This window comes from Zonotrichia albicollis, chromosome 33 (assembly GCF_047830755.1).
Source record: "Zonotrichia albicollis isolate bZonAlb1 chromosome 33, bZonAlb1.hap1, whole genome shotgun sequence".
NCBI classification, from domain to species: Eukaryota; Metazoa; Chordata; class Aves; order Passeriformes; family Passerellidae; genus Zonotrichia; species Zonotrichia albicollis.
The window spans coordinates 2490336-2512385 of NC_133851.1; the positions used below are offsets into that span (position 1 = coordinate 2490336).

Below are 22050 nucleotides of genomic sequence, written 5' to 3' on the forward strand. Positions count from 1 at the left end.
GGTCACGTGGGGGCGGCGCGGCGGGAACGCGACACGTGGGGGCGGCGGGAGCGGGGCGGGGGAACCGGGACGGGACCGGGACAGGACCCAGGGAGAGAGGGGGTCCCGGGACAGGACGGGGGGGGGGGGGGAGGAGATCACAGGGGCAGGGGTCCCGAGCCAAGACACCGGGCCGGGGATCCCGGGACAGGGCTGGGGCGGGTCCTGGGGGAGGGGGGGTCCCGGGACAGGACCGGGGGAGATCCCAAGCCAGGACACCGGGGGAGATGGGGGGTCCCTGGATAGAACCAGGGCGAATCTAGGGCCAGGAACCGGAGGGAGGGGGTCCCGGGGCAGATCCCGGGCCAGGACACCGGCCCCAAAACCAGGGGTGGAGAGGGGGAGCGAGGCGGGAGCGGGTGTGTGTTCTGGCTCCGGGTCAGGAGATGCTCAGGGCTCGGTCCCACAGCACCACCCTGGGCACCCCCGGCATCACTCGGTGCCCTCCCGGTTTCCCGAGCCCGCCATGAACCGACAGAGCCGCCTCCAAGAGGGGCTCCAAAAGAGGGAAGGGAAGCAAGGGATGGGCCTGAAATCCAAGAATTGGTCCCAAAACTGGACCAAATTGGTGCCCAGATCCTTGGAGGGGGTTTGGGAGCAGCAATTCCTCCTAAAATCAAGCTCGACGTGGAACAAGTTTCCCAAAAGCATCCAGAGACCACCCATTTATTGAAGGTCAGAAAAGTCAAGTCTAAAAAAGAAAGGAAATAGGGCTTTTTTCCTCAAATACTCAACCCAAACCCTGGCAGGTCCCCTGGCCCTGGGCTGAGGTTTCAGGAGGAGCTGCTCCAGCTCAGCTGGGCACAGCCATGTGCCAATTGACTCCCTGAAGGGCTGCCCCGGGCATGGTGCCTACAGGACCAGCCTGGCACTTTCTCATCCCAGATCCCAGTGGGAATCCTGGATTTTTCCAGAGGAAATCCAGGGATCTGCAGGAAGGGAGCAAGGGATGGAGACAGAATCTCAAAGCAGAACAGGCGCAGGGGCAAGGAAACACAACCCAGCTCCCATCCCTCCATCACCCCAAAAAACTCAACACCAATGCCTCAAATGGAACCTCCCCCAAAAGTCCCCCCCAGGCTCTGCCACAGCCCCTCGAAATTAAAAGGAACCAAACCACTGAGATATAAGTTAATGCTTAAATTATTTGTAAAACATCTTAAATTTTCTGTGACATATTTTAAATATCCCCCATGTTCCCCAGATGGGGGGGTCAAAGCCCAACACTAACTGGGAGCCTATGGGGGAAAAAAGGGGGGAATAGAGAAAGGGTTCCTTATCCTTTCACAGCTTTTAACAACTAAATATCAATAATAAAAGTTATATTATAATAAAATAAGTTCTTCGTGAGGCAGTGGAGATCAAAAAGCCCTTAGAAAAGCCCCGCAGGGTTCGGGCTCGGGCTCTGGACTCAGTAGTAAAAAGGGGGAGGGGTTATTTGGGGAGGGGAGGCAGCGGAGGGGGCGGTTCCGAGGGCAGAGGGGGCGGTCGGGGCTTGTCCGTGTTGCTGGCAGCTCTGGAGCCGCTGGAAGCCCGGGGGTTCAGGAGCTCGTACGAGTGGAACTCGAAGGCTGGGGGCTGCGTGGGCTGCATGCCCTGAGCGCTCAGCAGCGAGTGCAGCATGTTCACCGTGTCCTGATAGTCACTGGCCTGGCTGACGTTGTGCCCGTTGGCCCCCGAGGGCCCCTTGTCCGATTTGTGAGCGCCCCGAGCTTTGCTGGGCTGCGCTAAATCCGAGCTGTGCCCGGCCAGGTGGGCAGCCCCGGCCAGGTGGGCGTACGGGAACGGCACTCCGGGCCCTTTGGAGACTTTGCCCACCTTGGGCTGGTGCTCGTGGGGCATGGCCGGGGGCTCCTCGGGCAGGGGTCTTTTGCGGGTGGGTGCCAGGGGCCCGTAGCCCTTGTGGGGGGCGGCGGCAGCGCCGGCTTGGGCGCCGTGTTTGGAGTCCCCCGGGCGTTTGGGCGCGGTGCTGGGGCCGGCGCCGAGCTGGGCGTGCAAGTGTTTGTGCGAGTGGTGGTTGTGGTGGTGGTGGTGGTGGTTGGATGAGTGGCCCTTGTGCTTCTCTTTGTACTCCCTGCTCTTGCTGCTGCTGCCGCTGCTGCTGCTCTCATCCGCAGAGCTGTGTCTGTCTCCGGGAGCCGGCACCTTGAGCCGCATCTTGATGTCCTCCTGCTTGGAGGGGACGGGCCTGTCCCTGTCCCCGCCTCCCGCCACCGCCGGGATCCTCATCTTGAGCGCTTTGTCACCCTTGTCGGCGCCGCCTGGGTTCTCCTGCCCCGCGCTGGGGATTTTCAGCACGATTGGGGAGGGGTTGCTGTCCTGCTGCCCTTCCCTCTCCCTCTGCTGCTGCACCAGGAGGTTTTGAGCGGCGTAGGCGTATTGGGAGCGCACGTTTGCCTCCATATTCTCCAGCTGCCGCTTCTGCGCCGCCAATTCCTCGGCGTGCTTGGCCCGGTACTCCTTGAGGGACACCTTGGCCGAGGGCGCGTTCTTGGTGCTCTGCTTGGGGTAGGAAGCAGCAGCACCATCCTGCTGCTGGTGCTCAGAGCCTGACGTGGCCTCGTTAGTCCTGTGGATGTCCAGCTTGGCCGGGGGGTGCCAGTGGTCGGCCTGGGATGGGTCGGCGGCGCTCGGCTCGCCGGGGGAATCGGTGGAGGCCGGGAGAGGCGGCCCCGCGGCGGCCGTGGAGGACGTGGACATGCTCATGAGGCCGGCGATGTTCATGTCCGAGCTGTTGTTCCTGGAGATCATGTTGAGGATTGTCTGCTCCGACAGGTTCTCGTCATCGCCGTGCTCGTCGGTTTTGGATTTCCTGGCTGCTTGAGAGGCCTGGAATTAAACAGATCAGTGGGTGTTTACTCAGGGGTGTTGGTGGGGTTGGGGTAATCCAAGCAGCTCAGCAGGACAGTGCAAGGGCTTCTTTACAAGATCCACTGTGCTCCCATCCCTCCTTGTGGAAAAATTCCCAACCCCTGGGAGCAGGGCTGCTAATGCAGCTGGAAAACCAAAATTCTGTACAAGTTAAATCACAACAGATGAACTCGAGCACCACACACAATATCCCAATTCACACACTATTTCTGTACAGGTTAATTCACAACAGATGAACTCAAGCACCACGAGCATCACACACAGCATCCCAATTCCACACACAATTTCTGTGCAAGTTAAATCAAAACAGATGAACTTCAGCACCACACACAGTATCCCAATTCCACACACAATTTCTGTACAAATCACAACAGATGAACTTGAGCACCACAAACATCACACACAGTGTCGCAATTCCACACACAATTTCTGTACAGGTTAATTCACAACAGATGAACTTGAGCAGCACACACAATATCCCAATTCCACACACAATTTCTGTACAAGTTAATTCAAAATAGATGAACTTGAGCACCACGAGCATCACCCACAGTGTCCCAATCCCACACCCAGCTCCCTCCCTTGCTGTCCTGCTCGCTGATTCCCAAGGGAATCCCAGCCTGTGGGAATTCTTACCCGCCAGTTGCGGATCCGTTTCAGCCGGCTGGGAGTTTTCTCAAGGATCTGCAGGAATTCATGAGTCAGTTCTGCAGAGGAGACACAAAACCAAGCAGGAGGCTCAGAACAGCCCCAGTCCAGCAGGACAAACCCCCTCATCTGCCACATGGAGCTGTGTGGGATCTCAGCACCTCAGGACTGAGGTGTCACCCAGACCACCCTTGGGGGGCTCAGGAGTCCTGGAATGTTCCAGAAGTGTCTGGTGGCTGCACTTTGATCCTACACAAGAGACAACACCTGTATGAGGATAGGAGGGTTTCACCAGGGTGAATGGTGAAGGGATTGGTTAATTAGAGGGTGAGACACAGGGTTTAGGATTTCTGTACAGGGGGGTTTAGAGAAGTAAGATGGAGGAATTGGGGCGTGTCCTGTCCTTCTTCTTCTTCTTCTCCTCCATCTTCTGTGGTGATGGTGGCACTTTGAGACTGGTTGTTACTAAAAGTGCACCGGGCAATAAGAATAAATGGTATTGGGGAAAAATGATAAATATTGTATATGTAACTTTGGGTATAAAGATAGGTGACTGTCCGGAGGGGAGGGGAGTGTGCTCATGGCTGGCTGCTGAGCAGAGCTCTGTCGGGCCGAGAGAAAATCTTTTAGATAAACAATTAATAAACACCGAGACTGTGGGATCTCAGCACCTCAGGACTGAGGTGCCACCAAGACCACCCTTGGGGGGCTCAGGAGTCCTGGAATGTTCCAGAAGTGTCTGGTGGCTGCACTTTGATCCTACACAGGAGACGACACCTGTATGAGGATAGGAGGGTTTCACCGGGGTGAATGGTGAAGGGATTGGTTAATTAGTTAATTAGAGAGTGAAACACAGGGTTTAGGATTTCTGTACAGGGGGGTTTAGAGAAGCAAGATGGAGGAATTGGGGCGTGTCCTGTCCTTCTTCTCCTTCTTCTTCTTCTCCTCCATCTTCTGTGGTGATGGTGGCACTTTGGGATTGGTCATTACTAAAAGTGCACTGGGCAATAAGGGTGAAAGGTATTGGGGAAAAATGATAAATATTGTACATGTAACTTTGAGTATAAGGATAGGTGACCACCCGGAGGGCAGGGAGTGTGCTCATGGCTGGCTGCTGAGCAGAGCTCTGTCGGGCAGAGGGAAAATCTTTTAGATAAACAATTAATAAACACCGAGACTGTGGGATCTCAGCACCTCAGTCCCACTGAGACCACCCTTGGGGGGCTCGGGACTCCTGGAATGTTCCAGAAGTGTCTGGTGGCTGCACTTTGATCCTACACAGGAGACGACACCTGTATGAGGATAGGAGGATTTCACCGGGGTGAATGGTGAAGGGATGAGTTAATTAGAGAGGGAAAACACAGGGTTTGGGATTTATGTACAGGGGGGTTTAGAGAAGTAAGATGGAGGAATTGGGGCGTGTCCTGTCCTTCTCCTCCTCCATCTTCTGTGGTGATGGTGGCACTTTGGGATTGGTCATTACTAAAAGTGCACCGGGCAATAAGGGTGAAAGGTATTGGGGAAAAATGATAAATATTGTACACGTAACCATGGGTATAAAGATAGGGGAGTGTGCTCATGGCTGGCTGCTGAGCAGAGCTCTGTCGGGCCGAGAGAAAATCTTTTAGATAAACAATTAATAAACACAGAGACCGAGAAAAGAACTGAAGCCTCTTCTGTTCCTTTGAAACTCGGGCTGCCCCAAGGCCACCCCGGGCCTTTCCAGGCCATCCAAACAGCCCAAAACCGGACAGAGCTACTGCTGGGATGGAGCTGTGCCAGGAGGGACATCCTGACAATCTGACCCCTTCAAACTCCTTCCTCTGTGCTGCTGCAAAACCTCACCAAGCCCTGAAACTCCTGCAGAGCCCCTGAGGTGATGCTGCAACCATCAGACCCAGCACCAACGATGCCAAAATCATTTTTTTTTTTTTTAAGAAAATGGAGGGGGGATGTCACAGACATTTCTTCATAGAAATCCTTTCTTTAAGATTTCTCCTTCTTCTGGGAAGCAAAGGGCCCCAGAAGAAGAATGTAAACAATTGTTATCAGCTGTTGTGAAATGTAGCAGGTGTCCCTGTGATTGGCTCATCTTCCTTGTGTACCATTAAAGGCCAATCACAGGAGCAGCTCAGGGACAGATTCCCTGGGCAAAGAACTTTGTTATTCATTCTTTCTATTCTATTCTTAGCATAGCTGCTCTCTGGAACCTCTCTTTTTCTTCCTTTTAATATAGTTATAATTTATTAGTATTATATATCTTATATATATAATTTACTAATAATAATTTACTATATATATATTTATATATTTATATATAATTTATAATATATATATTTATAATATATATATAATTTATAATATATATTTATATATATAGTAATTTACTAATTTATTAGTATTATATATCTTATATATAAAGTATTATATATCTTATATGAATAAATCAGCCTTCTGATTTATTCATATATATATAATTATTATATATATATATAATTATATATATTATATATATATAACATATATATAACATATATAATAAACAAGATTCTCGTCCTTCTCTCACCACAGTGACCGTCTAAGGTCGCTGTAATAGGGGGAGGCAAAAAAAAAAAAAAAAAAAACACAAAAAAACAACACCTCTCTCCCAAACTTACCATCTAAGAGCTCCAGAGTTACAGTGCCATCAACGTACTCCCACCAGTGCTTGCCGTCCGTGGAGACTGGGATCTCCCAGTTGGACCATTTACAGGCCAGGTGGATGCAGACGCAGGCCACAACGGGAGGGGTGTACTGCAGGCTGAAGGTGGTCAGGTGCAGGCTGCCATCCCCGGGAGAAAAAACAAAAATCCATCAACTCCCACACGCCTGAGGTGCAGAGCCACGCGGGGGTTTGGGGGGATGGAGCTCTGGGGTACCCCAAAAGGACCATGGGGGACAGGCAGCTCCATCCTGCTCCAGCACGGCTTGGTGGGGCTTGTTTGCAAACAGGGAGTTTGGGTTTTGGTTCTCTCCAATAGGATTTGTGTAGAGGTAATTTGGGAGGTTTTCTGAGGGGATCTGCAGAGAAACTCATCCTTGTTTTACTGCAGGAAATTTGGGGTCTCCTCCAAAAGAAAGTAAGTCAATGCTGAGGTCACCCCACCAACCTCTGCTCTGAGGAGAAACACATCCCTGTTTTGTTACAGGAAATTTGGGATCTCCTCCACCAGTTTCCCTCTTTATCCCTCTTTTGATGCAGGAAATTTGGGATCTCCTGCACCAATTTCCCTCTTTTGATACAGGAAATTTGGGATTCCCCTCCAAGAGGGAAAAAAATCACTGGGGACGAGCTCCACCTCTGCTCATGAAGAGAAATTTGTCTGATTTTTTGCTCATCCCCATTTTGTTACAGGAAATTTGGAATCTCTTCCACCAATTTCCTTGTTTTAGTACAGGAAATCTGGGATCTTCTCCACCAATTTCCTCGTTTATCCCTCTTTTCATGCAGGAAATTTGGGATCTCCTCCAAGGGGGAAAAATCACTGGGCACCAGCCCCACCTCTGCTCATGAAGAGAAATTTGTCTGGATTTTTGCTCATCCCCATTTTCTTACAGGTAATTTGGAATTTTCTCCATCTCTGCTCCTTCTTGGTTTGCTACAGAAAAAATTTGGCATCTCCTCCATTGGTTTCCTTGTTGATCCCTGTTTTGCTACAGGAAATTTGGAATTTTCTCCATCTCTGCTCATTCCTTGTTGATCCCTGTTTTGCTACAGGAAATTTGGAATTTTCTCCATTGGTTTCCTTGTTGATCCCTGTTTTGCTACAGGAAATTTGGCATCTCCAAGGACAAAAGTCACCCTTGCCAGCCCCATCTCTGCTTTGGGGAGAAAATTCCAAGCCCAGCTCCCAGATGGCACCCAAGGAGCAGCTTTAGGAAGGGTTTGTTCCTTCCCAAAGGATTTTTAGGAATACAATTTATGGTCAAAACAACCTGAACCAGGTGATCTATGAAATATTTTCATTAATAAATTGATTTTCCACATGGTCCTGAGTGCTGGGCAGCACCAGGAGAAGAACTGAGGGGTTATGAGGACACCAGAGCTTAAGAAAACACAGAAACCAATTCAATTTAGAAATAATCCTAATTAAGTGATGGCATCAGGCTGGCAATGAAAATTCAGGGAGTGTTGGCACCTAAATCACTTTTCCCTGAGTAATTTCCTATAAAATTCAGAGTTTTTCACATTTGTTCCAACCATAAATTCCATTTGCCTGAAGATGATAAATTCAATTTGGAAATAATCCTAATTAAAGTGATGCCATCAGGCTGGCAATGAAAATTTAGGGAAGAATCTCCAACCCTGCAGTTTCACCTATGTTGGCACCTAAATCACTTTTCCCTGAGTAATTTCCTATAAAATTCAGTGTTTTTCATGTTTGTCCCAAATATAAACTCCATGATTTGTCTGGAGATGATAATCCAGGAAATTCAATTTAGAAATAATCCTAAAAGTGATGGCATCAGGCTGGCAGTGAAAATTCAGGGAGTGTTGGCACCTAAATCACTTTTCCCTGAGTAATTTCCTATAAAATTCAGTGTTTTTCCTGTTTGTCCCAAATATAAACTCCATGATTTGTCTGAAGATGATAATCCAGGAAATTTAGAAATAATTCTAAAAGTGATGGCATCAGGCTGGCAATGAAAATTCAGGGAGTGTTGGCACCTAAATCACTTTTCCCTGAATTTCCTAAAAATTCAGTGTTTTTCATGTTTGTTCCAAATATAAATTCCATTTGTCTGAAGATGATAAATTCAATTTGGAAATAATCCTAATTAAAGTGATGGCATCAGGCTGGCAATGAAAATTCAGGGAGTGTTGGCACCTAAATCACTTTTCCCTGAATTTCCTAAAAATTCTGTATTTTTCATGTTTGTTCCAAACATAAATTCCATTTGGCTGAAGATGATAATCCAGGAAATTTAGAAATAATCCTAATTAAAGTGATGCCATCAGGCTGGCAATGAAAATTCAGGGAGTGCTGGCACCTAAATCATTTTTCCCTGAGTAATTTCCTATAAAATTCAGTGTTTTTCCTGTTTGTCCCAAATATAAACTCCATGATTTGTCTGGAGCTGATAATCCAGGAAATTAAATTTAGAAATAATCCCAATTAAAGTGATGGCATCAGGCTGGCAATGAAAATTTAGGGAGGAATCTCCAGCCCTGCAGTTTCACCTATGTTGGCACCTAAATCACTTTTCCCTGAGTAATTTCCTATAAAATTCAGAGTTTTTCACATTTGTCCCAAACATAAACTCCATGATTTGTCTGAAGATGATAATCCAGGAAATTAAATTTAGAAATAATCCCAATTAAAGTGATGGCATCAGGCTGGCAGTGAAAATTCAGGGAGTGTTGGCACCTAAATCACTTTTCCCTGAGTAATTTCCTATAAAATTCAGTGTTTTTCATGACAAACTCCATGATTTGTCTGAAGATGATAATCCAGGAAATTCATTATAGAAATAATCCTAATAAAAGTAATAATTTTATTTATTAATCCAATTAGGAATTAAATTAATTAAATTAAAATTTAATTCATAATTAAATTTAGTAATAATGCTAATAAAATCCTGGCAATCAAGCTGGCAGTGAAAATTTAGGGACAAAACAAAGCAGGGAAAGAATCTGGGGCTGATTTTCATTTCCAGGGAAAATTGAAGGATAAAACAAGAAGAACTTAAAGCTGATTTTCCTTTCTAGGGAAAATTTAGGGACAAAACAACCCAAAATAAGAACTTAGGAGAGATTTTTCTTTCCAGGGAAAACTTAGGGGTAAAATAACCCATACAAAAAATTTGTGCTTGATTTTTTTTCTTCATTTATGCCCCAGATCAGCTTTTTTTTGGGGTACAAACCATATTTGTGGCCAATTTCCACAGCACTTTCTTGAGTGAAAACTCTCCAACACCCAGAAAAAAGCAAGAAAAAATTTATATACTCATTTCCCCCTCCATCTTTTTGATTTGTTTGGGGTTTTTTTTGGCAAACTTTCACATCTAAATTCCTATTAAATAAGCAGTGAAGCTCCTGATTATCCCATCTGGTTATTTTCCAGCTCATTTTACCCAGCAGCTGGCAGGAAAAATGGTTGGAATTTTTCCTTAAGGCTTTTCCTGTGGGATTCCCAGCTGAGCAATGCCTCGGGAGCAGAAAAATAAAATGATCAACCAATTATAAAATTATAAAATTATAAAATAATAACCTGTTTGTAGCCATGAAATAGGAAGTTTGTGCCAAGTCCTTGCTGGCTGCAAGAAAAAAAAATAAAAATAAGAACAATCAGGGTGTTAATTGAATATTTTTTATGGTTTTTTTAGTGTAAGAACCAAAGGCCACCCACAGATTGAGCAGGATTTGGGGAATTGCTGCTCACTGAGAGCTTGGTGTGGTTCAGAAGAGCCTAAACATCAAATAAAAATGTCTGAATCATCTAAAAATGCCTTTATTTTGAGAATCAGAGGGATGGATCAGCTCTCCTGGGAGGAAAAGCTGGGAAAATTGGGAATTTTCAGCCTGGAAAATTGGGAATTTTCAGCTCTGGGGTGACCCTGTTGTGGCTTTTCTGTTTCCAATAGAGCTGAAGTGGCATTCTGAATGGCAGGAATGGTTTTTCACTTGGAAAATGGAGAATAAAATGAGAAATTGGGAAGAAATCCCTCCCTGTGAAGGATCCCTTTGAGAATCAGAGGGATGGATCAGTTTTCCTGGGAAAATTGGGAATTTTCAGCCTGGAAAATTGGGAATTTTCAGCTCTGGAGTGACCCTGTTGTGGCTTTTCATGTTCCAATAGAGCTGAAGTGGGATTCTGAATGGCAGGAATGGTTTTTCACTGGGAAAATGGAGAATAAAATGGGAAATTGGGAAGAAATCCCTCCCTGTGAGGGATCCCTTTGAGAATCAGAGGAATGGATCAGTTTTCCTGGGAAAATTGGGAATTTTCAGCCTGGAAAATTGGGAATTTTCAGCTCTGGGGTGACCCTGTTGTGGCTTTTCAGGTTCCAAGAGAGCTGAAATGGGACTATGGAGTGGCAGGAATGGTTTTTCACTTGGAAAAGGGAAAATAAAATGGGAAATTGGGAAGAAATCCCTCCCTGTGAGGGATCCCTTTGAGAATCAGAGGGATGGATCAGCTTTCCTGGGAGAATTGGGAATTTTCAGCTCTGGGGTGACCCTGTTGTGGCTTTTCATGTTCCACAAGAGCTGAAATGGGACTATGGAATGGCAGGAATTGTTTTTCACTTGGAAAATGGAGAATAAAATGAGAAATTTTGAAGAAATCCCTCCCTGTGAAGGATTTTTTTGAGAATCAGAGGGATGGATCAGCTCTCCTGGGAGGAAAATCTGGGAAAATTGGGAATTTTCAGCCTGGAAAATTGGGAATTTTCAGCTCTGGGGTGACCCTGTTGTGGCTTTCAGGTTCCAAGAGAGCTGAAGTGGGATTCTGAATGGCAGGAATGGTTTTTCACTTGGAAAAGGGAAAATAAAATGGGGAAAAGGGAAGAAATCCCTCCCTCTGAAGGATTTTTTTGAGAACCAGAGGGATGGATCAGTTTTCCTGGGAGAATTGGGAATTTTCAGCTCTGGGGTGACCCTGTTGTGGCTTTTCAGGTTCCAAGAGAGCTGAATGGCAGGAACTGTTTTTCACTTGGAAAATGTGTGAATAAAATGGGAAATTGGGAAGAAATCCCTCCCTCTGAGGGATCCCTTTGAGAATCCTCCATTTGAAAAATGGATCAGCTCTCCTGGGAAGAAAAGCTGGGAAAATTGGGAATTTTCAGCCTGGAAAATTGGGAATTTTCAGCTCTGGGGTGACCCTGTTGTGGCTTTTCATGTTCCAAGAGAGCTAAGTGGGATTCTGGAGTGTCAGGAATTGTTTTTCACTTGGAAAAGATAAAAATAAAATGGGAAATTGGGAAGAAATCCCTCTCTGTGAAGGATCCCTTTGAGAATCAGAGGAATGGATCAGTTTTCCTGGGAAAATTGGGAATTTTCAGCCTGGAAAATTGGGAATTTTCAGCTCTGGAGTGACCCTGTTGTGGCTTTTCATGTTCCAATAGAGCTGAAGTGGGACTCTGGAATGGCAGGAATGGTTTTTCACTTGGAAAAGATAAAGATAAAATGGGAAATTGGAAATAAATCCCTCCTTCTGAAGGATCCCTTTGAGAATCAGAGGGATGGAGCAGCTCTCCTGAGAAGAAAAGCTGGGAAAACTGGGAATTTTCAGCCTGGAAAATTGGGAATTTTCAGCCTGGAAAAGGCTCTGGGGTGACCCTGTTGTGGCTTTTCATGTTCCAATAGAGCTAAGTGGGATTCTGAATGGCAGGAATGGTTTTTCACTTGGAAAAAATAAAAATAAAATGGGAAATTGGAAATAAATCCCTCCTTCTGAAGGATCCCTTTGAGAATCAGAGGAATGGATCAGTTTTCCTGGGAAAATTGGGAATTTTCAGCTGTGGTGTTTCGGCTTTCATGTTCCAAGAGAGCTGAAGTGGGATTCTGAAGTGGCAGGAATGGTTTTTCACTTGGAAAATATAAAATTAAAATGGGAAATTGGGAAGAAATCCCTCCCTGTGAAGGATTTTTTTGAGAATCAAAGGAATGGATCAGCTCTCCTGGGAAGAAAAGCTGGGAAAATTGGGAATTTTCAGCCTGGAAAATTGGGAATTTTCAGCTCTGGGGTGACCCTGTTGTGGCTTTCAGGTTCCAATAGAGCTAAGTGGGATTCTGGAGTGTCAGGAATTGTTTTTCACTTGGAAAATGGAGAATAAAATGGGAAATTGGGAAGAAATCCCTCCCTGTGAGGGATCCCTTTGAGAATCCTCCATTTGAAAAATGGATCAGCTCTCCTGGGAAGAAAAGCTGGGAAAATTGGGAATTTTCAGCTCTGGGATGACCCTGTTGTGGCTTTTCATGTTCCACGAGAGCTGAAATGGGACTATGGAGTGGCAGGAATTGTTTTTCACTTAGAAAAGATAAAAATAAAATTGGAAATTGGAAATAAATCCCTCTTTCTGAAGGATCCCTTTGAGAATCAGAGGAATGGATCAGTTTTCCTGGCAAAATTGGGAATTTTCAGCCTGGAAAAGGCTCTGGGGTGACCCTGTTGTGCCTTTTCATGTTCCAATAGAGCTGAAGTGGGATTCTGGAATGGCAGGAATGGTTTTTCACTTAGAAAAAATAAGAATAAAATGGGAAATTGGAAATAAATCCCTCCTTCTGAAGGATCCCTTTGAGAATCAGAGGGATGGATCAGCTCTCCTGGGAAGAAAATCTGGGAAAATTGGGAATTTTCAGCAGAAATTTCCCTCCCAATTCCCTCTCACCTCGGACAAGCTGGGTGCACTTCACCACATGGGTGTGGGGATGGTCAATGGTGATCTCAAAGCCTGCAAGCACACAAAGATCCATCAGAACCTGGATTTGTGGTTGTTTTTTTTTTTTCCTGCATCCCTTCCCTCCCACAGCCCTGCAGGAATACAGGAATCCATTTTTTCCTCTATCCAGAAGCCTCAAATTTATCCAGCTACAAACTCAGAAAGTTTCTGCTGCTGCCAGACCTCCCAGGAAACAAAACAATTATTAAAGAATTTTAAAAATAGCAAGACAAAAAGCCTCTGGAAGCAGCTGGGAGGAAGGCAAAGACAATGGCATCTGCTCCAAGGGATTTCTCTCACCCAAAAAGCTGAGAGGAAGCAGATTTATTTTCCTTTTGAATGGGCCTAAAGCATTGAGGACAACTGAGTTTAATCCTGGCTCCTGCTTCCTCCTCACTTTGGGAATTCTGTTTGAAAAAGGGGGAAAAAAGAAAAAAAAATAGAATTCCAACTGGTCCATGTGCACAGCAGATCTGCAGAATGTTCTGGGAGAATTTGGGGGTTTTTAAAAGGACCCTGGAGAATTGAGAGGCTGCAGAATTGGGCTGGGTTTAGCCACAGGTTGGACACTGAGTCTGCTCTGAATCCAGTCAGAAATAACAAATTCTGCTCTTTTGGAGGGAAAAATCTACCTAAAAACTGCCTCTGAAACAGAATATTTGTTAGTGAACAGCATTTTGAACAGTACATTTGATAAAGAAAAAGGCACCAGCTCCAGCAGTCACAATCCTACACCCAGAAACAACTCCTGGTTTGTTGAGTTCTGGGGATTTTCCCCTCATGTAATTCTTTGATCAAAATATTCAGTTTTAATCCAATTTTTAAGACATTTCTCAGTACAAACTGCTTCCTGCAATAGAACTGGAGTATTATGGCCTGGAATTGGATGTTTAAACTTTAAAATCCCCTCAAACCCAAACCATTCCATCATTCTATAATTAAACTGGAAAGCACAACCCAGGACAAAATCCAGCATCCAAACAGCACAAATCCTGATTTTTTTAGGGAAAAAAACCCCAACAAAGTGACAAACCACACTTAAATCTCTCAGCAACGAGCCTGGCACGGGTTCCAGTAAAAAATTAATGTTAAAAAGAGGTTTTGTGGTGGAATTCTCCTGGCTCAGAGGAACTTACCCAGGGTCTGTAGGATGATGCTCTCTAGAATGACCAGGTCCTGGGCTTGCTGCAGGTAAGCCTGGGGTTGAGAGGACAGGCAGGTTACTCATGGAGAGGCACTGATCAAACCTGCACATTCCCAACATCCCTCTCTGCAAGGCAAAAATTGGAATTTCCCTGCATGGGGAGACTGGAAGAGATTCCCTGCAGGCTGGATGGAGATGGAAAATGAAAAAAATCAGTTTTTCCTGGTTTTTTGTTTGAAATTTTCTGGCAATTTCCATGGAAAAAGCTGCCCCTTCCAGCAGGACTCGCTGCTCAGCTCCAGCTAAAAGGGGCTGGGTAGAAAAATGAGGGATAACCAATGTTTTTAACCTGCACAAGGTTAAAAATGTTCCTTATCCCTGCACATTCCTAACACATTTCTCTCCAAGAGAAAAATGAGAATTTCCTGATCAAACCTGCACATTCCTAACACCTTTCTCTGCAAGGCAAAAATTGGAATTTCCCTGCATGGGGAGACTGGAAGAGATTCCCTGCAGGCTGGATGGAGGAGCAAGATGGAAAATGAAAAAAATCAGTTTTTCCTGCTTTTTTTGTTTGAAATTTTCTGGCAATTTCCATGGAAAAAGCTGCCCCTTCCAGCAGGACTCACTGCTCAGCTCCAGCTAAAAGGGGCTGTGTAGAAAAATGAGGGATCAGGAAGGTTTTTAACCTGCACAAGGTTAAAAATGTTCCTTATCCCTGCACATTCCTAAGAGATTCCCACATTTCTCTCCAAGAGAAAAATGGGAATTTCCTGATCAAACCTGCACATTCCCAACACCCTTCTCTGCAAGGCAAAAATTGGGATTTCCCTGCATGGGCAGACTGGAAGAGATTCCCTGCAGGCTGGATGGAGCTCAGAGCAAGATGGAAAATGAAAAAAATCAGTTTTTCCTCGTTTTTTGTTTGAAATTTTCTGGAAATTTGTTTGAAATTTGTTTGAAATTTCCATGGAAAAAGCTGCCCCTTCCAGCAGGATTCACTGCTCAGCTCCAGCTAAAAGGGGCTGTGTAGAAAAATGAGGGATAATCAACGTTATTAACCTGCACAAGGTTAAAAATGTTCGTTATCCCTGCACATTCCCAACACCTTTCTCTGCAAGGCAAAAATGAGAATTTCCTGATCAAACCTGCACATTCCCAACACCCTTCTCTGCAAGGCAAAAATTGGGATTTCCCTGCATGGGCAGACTGGAAGAGATTCCCTGCAGGCTGGATGGAGATGGAAAATGAAAAAAATCAGCTTTTCCTGCTCTTTTGTTTGAAATTTTCTGGCAATTTCCATGGAAAAAGCTGCCCCTTCCAGCAGGACTCACTGCTCAGCTCCAGCTAAAAGGGGCTGTGTGAAAAAAAGGGATAACCAATGTTTTTAACCTGCACAAGGTTAAAAATGTTCCTTATCCCTGCACATTCCTAAGAGATTCCCACATTTCTCTCTAAGAGAAAAATGGGAATTTCCTGATCAAACCTGCACATTCCCAACACCTTTCTCTCTAAGAGAAAAATGGGAATTTCCTGATCAAGCTGCACATTCCCAACACCCTTCTCTGCAAGGCAAAAATTGGGATTTCCCTGCATGGGGAGACTGGAAGAGATTCACTGAAAGTGTTCAAGGCCAGGCTGGATGGAGCTCAGAGCAAAATGAAATATTGGAAAATGTCCCTGATCATGGCAGGTGGGTGGAATGGGATGGGATTTAAGGTCCTTGCAACCCTAAATATCTGGAGATTCCAAGAAAGATTCTAAGAAAGAGGGATCAGAGAGTTTGGGTGCTGATCCCCCACAGGAGCAATGAAAAAATCAGTTTTTCCTGCTTTTTTGTTTGAAATTTTCTGTAAATTTCCATGGAAAAAGCTGCCCCTTCCAGCAGGACTCACTGCTCAGCTCCAGCTAAAAGGGGCTCTGTGGAAAAATGAGGGATCAGGAAGGTTTTTAACCTGCACAAGGTTAAAAATGTTCCTTATCCCTGCACATTCCTAAGAGATTCCCACATTTCTCTCCAAGAGAAAAATGGGAATTTCCTGATCAAGCTGCACATTCCCAACACCTTTCTCTGCAAGGCAAAAATTGGGATTTCCCTGCATGGGGGGACTGGAAGAGATTCCCTGGAAGTGTTCAGAGCAAGGCTGGATGGAGCTTAGAGCAAAATGAAATATTGGAAAATGTCCCTGATCATGGCAGGTGGGTGGAATGGGATGGGATTTAAGGTCCTTGCAACCCAAAATCTCTGGAGATTCTAAGAAAGATTCTAAGAAAGAGGGATCAGAGAGTTTGGGTGCTGGTCCCCCACAGGAGCAGTGCAGGAATCAGCTTTTCCTGCTTATTTTTTTTTAATTTTCTGGCAATTTCCATGGAAAAAGCTGCCCCTTCCAGCAGGACTCACTGCTCAGCTCCAGCTAAAAGGGGCTGTGTGAAAAAAAGGGATAACCAATGTTTTTAACCTGCAGAAGGTTAAAAATGTTCCTTATCCCTGCACATTCCTAAGAGATTCCCACCATTTCTCTCCAAGAGAAAAATGGGAATTTCCTGATCAAACCTGCACATTCCCAACACCTTTCTCTCTAAGAGAAAAATGAGAATTTCCTGATCAAGCTGCACATTCCCAACACCTTTCTCTCCAAGAGAAAAATGAGAATTTCCTGATCAAACCTGCACATTCCCAACACCTTTCTCTGCAAGGCAAAAATTGGGATTTCCCTGCATGGGCAGACTGGAAGAGATTCCCTGCAGGCTGGATGGAGCTCAGAGCAAGATGGAAAATGAAAAAATCAGTTTTTCCTGATTTTTTGTTTGAAATTTTCTGGCAATTTCCATGGAAAAAGCTGCCCCTTCCAGCAGGAGTCACTGCTCAGCTCCAGCTAAAAGGGGCTGTGTGGAAAAATGAGGGATCAGGAAGGTTTTTGACCTGCACAAGGTTAAAAATGTTCCTTATCCCTGCACATTCCCAACACCTTTCTCTGCAAGGCAAAAATGAGAATTTCCTGATCAAACGTGCACATTCCTAACACCTTTCTCTGCAAGGCAAAAATTGGAACTTCCTGATCAAACCTGCACATTCCTAACACCTTTCTCTGCAAGGCAAAAATGGGAATTTCCCTGCATGGGCAGACTGGAAGAGATTCCCTGCAGGCTGGATGGAGATGGAAAATGAAAAAAATCAGTTTTTCCTGATTTTTTGTTTGAAATTTTCTGGCAATTTCCATGGAAAAAGCTGCCCCTTCCAGCAGGACTCACTGCTCAGCTCCAGCTAAAAGGGGCTGTGTGGAAAAATGAGGGATCAGGAAGGTTTTTAACCTGCACAAGGTTAAAAATGTTCTTTATCCCTGCACATTCCTAAGAGATTCCCACATTTCTCTCCAAGAGAAAAATGAGAATTTCCTGATCAAACCTGCACATTCCCAACACCTTTCTCTGCAAGGCAAAAATTGAAATTTCCCTGCATGGGGGGACTGGAAGAGATTCCCTGCAAGTGTTCAAGGCCAGGCTGGATGGAGCTCAGAGCAAAATGAAATATTGGAAAATGTCCCTGATCATGGCAGGTGGGTGGAATGGGATGGGATTTAAGGTCCTTGCAACCCAAAATATCTGGAGATTCCAAGAAAGATTCTAAGAAAGAGGGATCAGAGAGTTTGGGTGCTGATGCCCCACAGGAGCAGTGCAGGAATCAGTTTTTCCTGCTTATTTTTTTTAATTTTCTGGCAATTTCCATGGAAAAAGCTGCCCCTTCCAGCAGGACTCACTGCTCAGCTCCAGGAGAGATGAGGGACCAACAATATTTTTATTTTTTTTAATTTTTAAATTATTATTTAAAATTTTAAATTTTTAATTTAATTTTTAAATACTTTTAAAATATTTAAAATATTAAAATATTTTTAATATTTGAATATTTTATGGTTTTTAAATTCAACAAGTGCTGGGACATTCTCCCCCAGTGAAGCTCCTCTGCAGCACTGCAGGGACATTGGAACACAGCACATCTGGATCCAGATGTGCACAGATGGGGGAAAACCCAAATCTCTCTTGGATGGAGAAGCTGCCCCTGAGCACCTCAGCAAGGTGGAGGAACCCCAAGATTCCAAGGCCATCCCCACTCCTGCAGCTCTCCCAGCACATCCCAAGCCTTCCTCCCCATCCTCACCTCACTCTTGGTGTCCAGCAGAGGCTCCTGGGGGTGCAGACAGGCATGTGCCACCTTGATGACGTGCTCCAGCTTCCTTGGCTGCTCCTCCACCTTGGCTGCCAGGAAAAGAGCTGCTGGCACCACAGACTGTGGAGGAAAATGCTCTGTTTGCTTAAAAAGTCACGAAATTCAAGATGAAAAGAAATAAATCAGGTGGATTCTCAATATTCCTGCAGGGAATTAAGGCTGTTCGGATCTGGCCACCAACAGGAGGGACAAAAGGGTCCTCTCTGCCTTCCCAAAACTCCTCCCAAGGTGGGTTCCCCTGGCCAGGAGTGGATTTGGGGGTTCCCAGCACCCCCCAAAGCCCAGCTTTCACTCACATTCCTGTGGAACTGGGTGAAGGACTGCACCATGTAGAAGCGATGCATGTACACAATGGCTGTGTTGATGGTGAGCTGGGAGCTGAAAATGGGGTTAAGGAAAAGCACAGAGACCCCCCCAAAACACCCAGGGGGAGCCCCTGGAACAGACCCCACACACCAACAGCAAGATGGGACAGCCTCCCCTCATTCCCAGGGCACTTCCCTGCATCCTAACACAGCTCTCCTGAACCCCAAAACGGGCTCAGTGCTCCCCATAACCAAACTGAGCCTTCCCAAAACTCCAGGAGAGCTCTCCCAGCTCCCAACACCCCAGGAGAGCTCTCCCTGCTCCCAAAATGGGGTCTCCTCAATCCCAAACAGGCACAACTCTCCCTGCTCCCAAAATCCTTTTTAGGATCTCCTTGGTCCTCAATCAAGCTCAGCTTTCCCAGGCACTCATGGGCTGACTTTCCCAACACCCCATTACAGCTTTTCCCACTCCTCCAACCAGATTTCCTCAATCCCATCTCTCAAAACCCCAAGAGAGCTCTCCCTGCTCCCAAAATCCTTTTTGGGATCTTCTTGGTCCTCAAACAAGCTCAGCTTTCCCAGGCACTCATGGGCTGACTTTCCCAACACCCCAGTACAGCTTTTCCCACTCCTCTAACCAGATTTCCTCAATCCCAAAACGGGTTCAGTGCTCCCCATAACCAAACTGAGCTTTCCCAAAACCCCAAGAGAGCTCTCCCTGCTCCCAAAATCCTTTTCAGGAATTACTTTGTCCTAAAATAAGTTCAGCTTTCCCAGTAACTCATGGGCTGAGCTTTCCCAACACCCCATTACAGCTTTTCCCACTCCTCTAACCAGATTTCCTCAATCCCAGCTCCCAAAACCCCAAGAGAGCTCTCCCAGCTCCCAAAATGGGATCTCCTCAATCCCAAACAGGCACAACTCTCCCTGCTCCCAAAACCCTTTTTAGGATTTCCTTGGTCCTCAAACAAGCTCAGCTTTCCCAGGCACTCATGGGCTGAGCTTTCCCAACATCCCAGTACAGCTTTTCCCACTCCTCTAACCGGATTTCCTCAATCCCAAAATGGGCTCAGTGCTCCCCATAACCAAACTGAGCCTTCCCAAAACCCCAAGAGAGCTCTCCCTGCTCCCAAAATCCTTTTGGGATCTTCTTTGTCCTCAAACAAGCTCAGCTTTCCCAGTCACTCATGGGCTGAGCTTTCACAACACCCCATTACAGCTTTTCCCACTCCTCTAACCAGATTTCTTCAATCCCAGCTCCCAAAACCCCAAGAGAGCTCTCCCTGCTCCCAAAATCCTTTTTGGGATCTTCTTGGTCCTCAATCAAGCTCAGCTTTCCCAGGCACTCACGGGCTCAGCTTTCACAACACCCCAGTACAGCTTTTCCCACTCCTCCAACCGGATTTCCTCAATCCCAAAACGGGCTCGGCTCTCCCCACTCCCGGGCCGGCCCTTCCCGAGTCACCAGCGCAGCTTTCCCTGCTCCTGGAACGGAATTTCCGCGGTCTCCAAACGGGCTCGGCTGTCCCTGCTCCCTCTCCAGTTGCGTTTTCCCTTCCCAAAACCTCCTGGATCCCAAACTGGGCTCGGCGCACCCGAGCTCCCTTTCCAAGCTTTTCCCTCTTCCTGAGCCTTCCCGAACCAAACCAAACACTCCGGCACAGCTTTCCCCGCGCCCCAAACGCGATCTCCCAAGCCAAAAACGGGAAAAGCGGCTTTGCCCGCCCCGAGAGCCGCCCGGGCCTTCCCGACACCGCAGCACCGAGCCGGGACCGGGTTCCCCTCGATCCCCACAACACTCAGCTCTCCCGGTACCGATTCCCGGCTCTCCCCGCCCCGAGAGCGGCCGGGGCCTTCCCGATATCCTAGCACCGAGCCGGGACCGGGCTCCCCTCGATCCCCACAGCACTCAGCTCTCCCTGCATGCCCTCCCCGCTCTTCCGGTACCGACTCCCGGCTCTCCCCTCACTCTCTCTCGGTTCATCGCGATCCCGGCTCTCCCCGCCCCGAGAGCCGCCGGGGCCTTCCCGATATCCTAGTACCGAGCCGGGACCGGGCTCTCCTCCATCCCAACAACACTCAGCTCTCCCGCCTCTCCCGGTACCGACTCCCGGCTCTCCCCTCACTCCCTCCCGGCTCTCCACGGTCCCGGCTCCCCCCGCCCCGAGAGCGGCCGGGGCCTTCCCAACACCGCAGCACCGAGCTGGAACCGGCCTTCCCTCGATCCCCACAACAGTCAGCTCTCCCTGCACGCTCTCCCGGTACCGACTCACGGGTCTCACCTCATTCCCTCCCGTCTCTCCCCGGTCCCGGCTCCCCCTGCCCCAAGAGCGGCCGGGGCCTTCCCAACACCGCAGCACCGAGCTGGAACCGGGCTCCCCTCGATCCCCATAACACTCAGCTCTCCCCGCACGCCCTCCCGCCTCTCCCGGTACCGAGTCCCGGCTCTCCCTTCACTCCCTCCCGGTTCTCCCCCCGTCCCGGCTCTCCCCGCCCCGCCCCGCTCCCACCCGCGGCCTAGCGCGGCCTAGCGCGGCCGGATACACGTTGAGGCGCTGCCCCATGTCCTGCAGCAGGTTGGCCGCCTGCTGCCGGTACGAGAGCTCCTTGTCGGGGTCCAGGCCGGCGCGGCGGGATGGGCTCCGCTCCAGCTGCTCGCGGCTGAAATACCAGCGCCGCCCGGGCCCGGCGCCGCCGCCGCCCGCCGAGGCCTCCATGGCGGCTCTGCGCCCGCGCGGGGGACGCGGCGTGCGCACGCAGCGCGGCGGCGCGATGACGTCAAGCGTCGGGTGGGCGGCCGCGGGGGGGAGCCGTTGGTGGCGCGAGCGTTCCAAAGCAGGGAGGGACGTTAAGGGGGCGGGGCTAAGAGAGGACACGCCTTCCTCGTGGACAGGCCACGCCACGCCCGCTGAGGGGGCGCCCGCGCTTTCCCCTCACGCCGTGAGGGGCTCCGGTTTCGGCCGGTCACGCACCACGAGGCGGTTCCACCAGCGGCTTCTCACCTCCCCCTTCTACGCACTGACACCCGAGGACTGCCGGGATACCGGTGTATCCAACCCGAGACCCCCGCCTCACCGGGACCTCAGTGTACCCCTCCGGTATGTTTCCCCCCTACTCCCGGGAGCACCGGGAGCCCCACACCCCTCCAAGATCCGGTTTTACCGGGTTCCCGCAGCCCCAACACGTTGCCTTTGCCCCCCCAACCGACTTTCCACCCCCTTTCCCTTACCGGGACGCCCGCGCTTCCCCTGACGCCGTGAGGGGCTCCGGTTTCGGGCGGTCCCGCAACACTCCCGCACCTCGGGGCGGTCCCCGTGGCCCCACCAGCGGCTTCTCACCTCCCCGTTCCACGCACTGACACCCGGTGTGGCACTCCAACCCGAACCCCCCCT

General features: G+C 48.0%; 1 protein-coding gene across 1 annotated transcript; it reads right to left on the bottom strand.

Moving 5' to 3' along the window:
- Positions 1-1164: 1164 nt before the first annotated feature.
- CCNT1 (cyclin T1) lies at positions 1165-21581 on the bottom strand. Its single transcript, XM_074530973.1, has 9 exons — positions 21203-21581; positions 18647-18728; positions 18282-18410; positions 14118-14178; positions 12931-12993; positions 9810-9855; positions 6216-6379; positions 3547-3617; positions 1165-2868 (listed from the first exon to the last, which is right to left on the bottom strand). The coding sequence occupies exons 1-9, from the start codon at positions 21373-21375 to the stop codon at positions 1474-1476; spliced, it is 2184 nt and encodes a 727-aa protein (XP_074387074.1). The 5' UTR covers positions 21376-21581; the 3' UTR covers positions 1165-1473.
- Positions 21582-22050: the final 469 nt, after the last annotated feature.

What these genes read in the sequence shown, in the direction of transcription:
- CCNT1 (XM_074530973.1), bottom strand. Translation starts at nt 21,375, where the DNA reads ATGGAGGCCTCGGCGGGCGGCGGCGGCGCCGGGCCCGGGCGGCGCTGG. An exon ending in TCACCCAGTTCCACAGGAAT is followed by an intron (nt 18,411 to 18,646) that starts GTGAGTGAAAGC and finishes TTTCCTCCACAG; the next exon opens with TCTGTGGTGCCAGCAGCTCT. An exon ending in AACTCTGGAGCTCTTAGATG is followed by an intron (nt 3,618 to 6,215) that starts GTAAGTTTGGGA and finishes TCTCCTCTGCAG; the next exon opens with AACTGACTCATGAATTCCTG.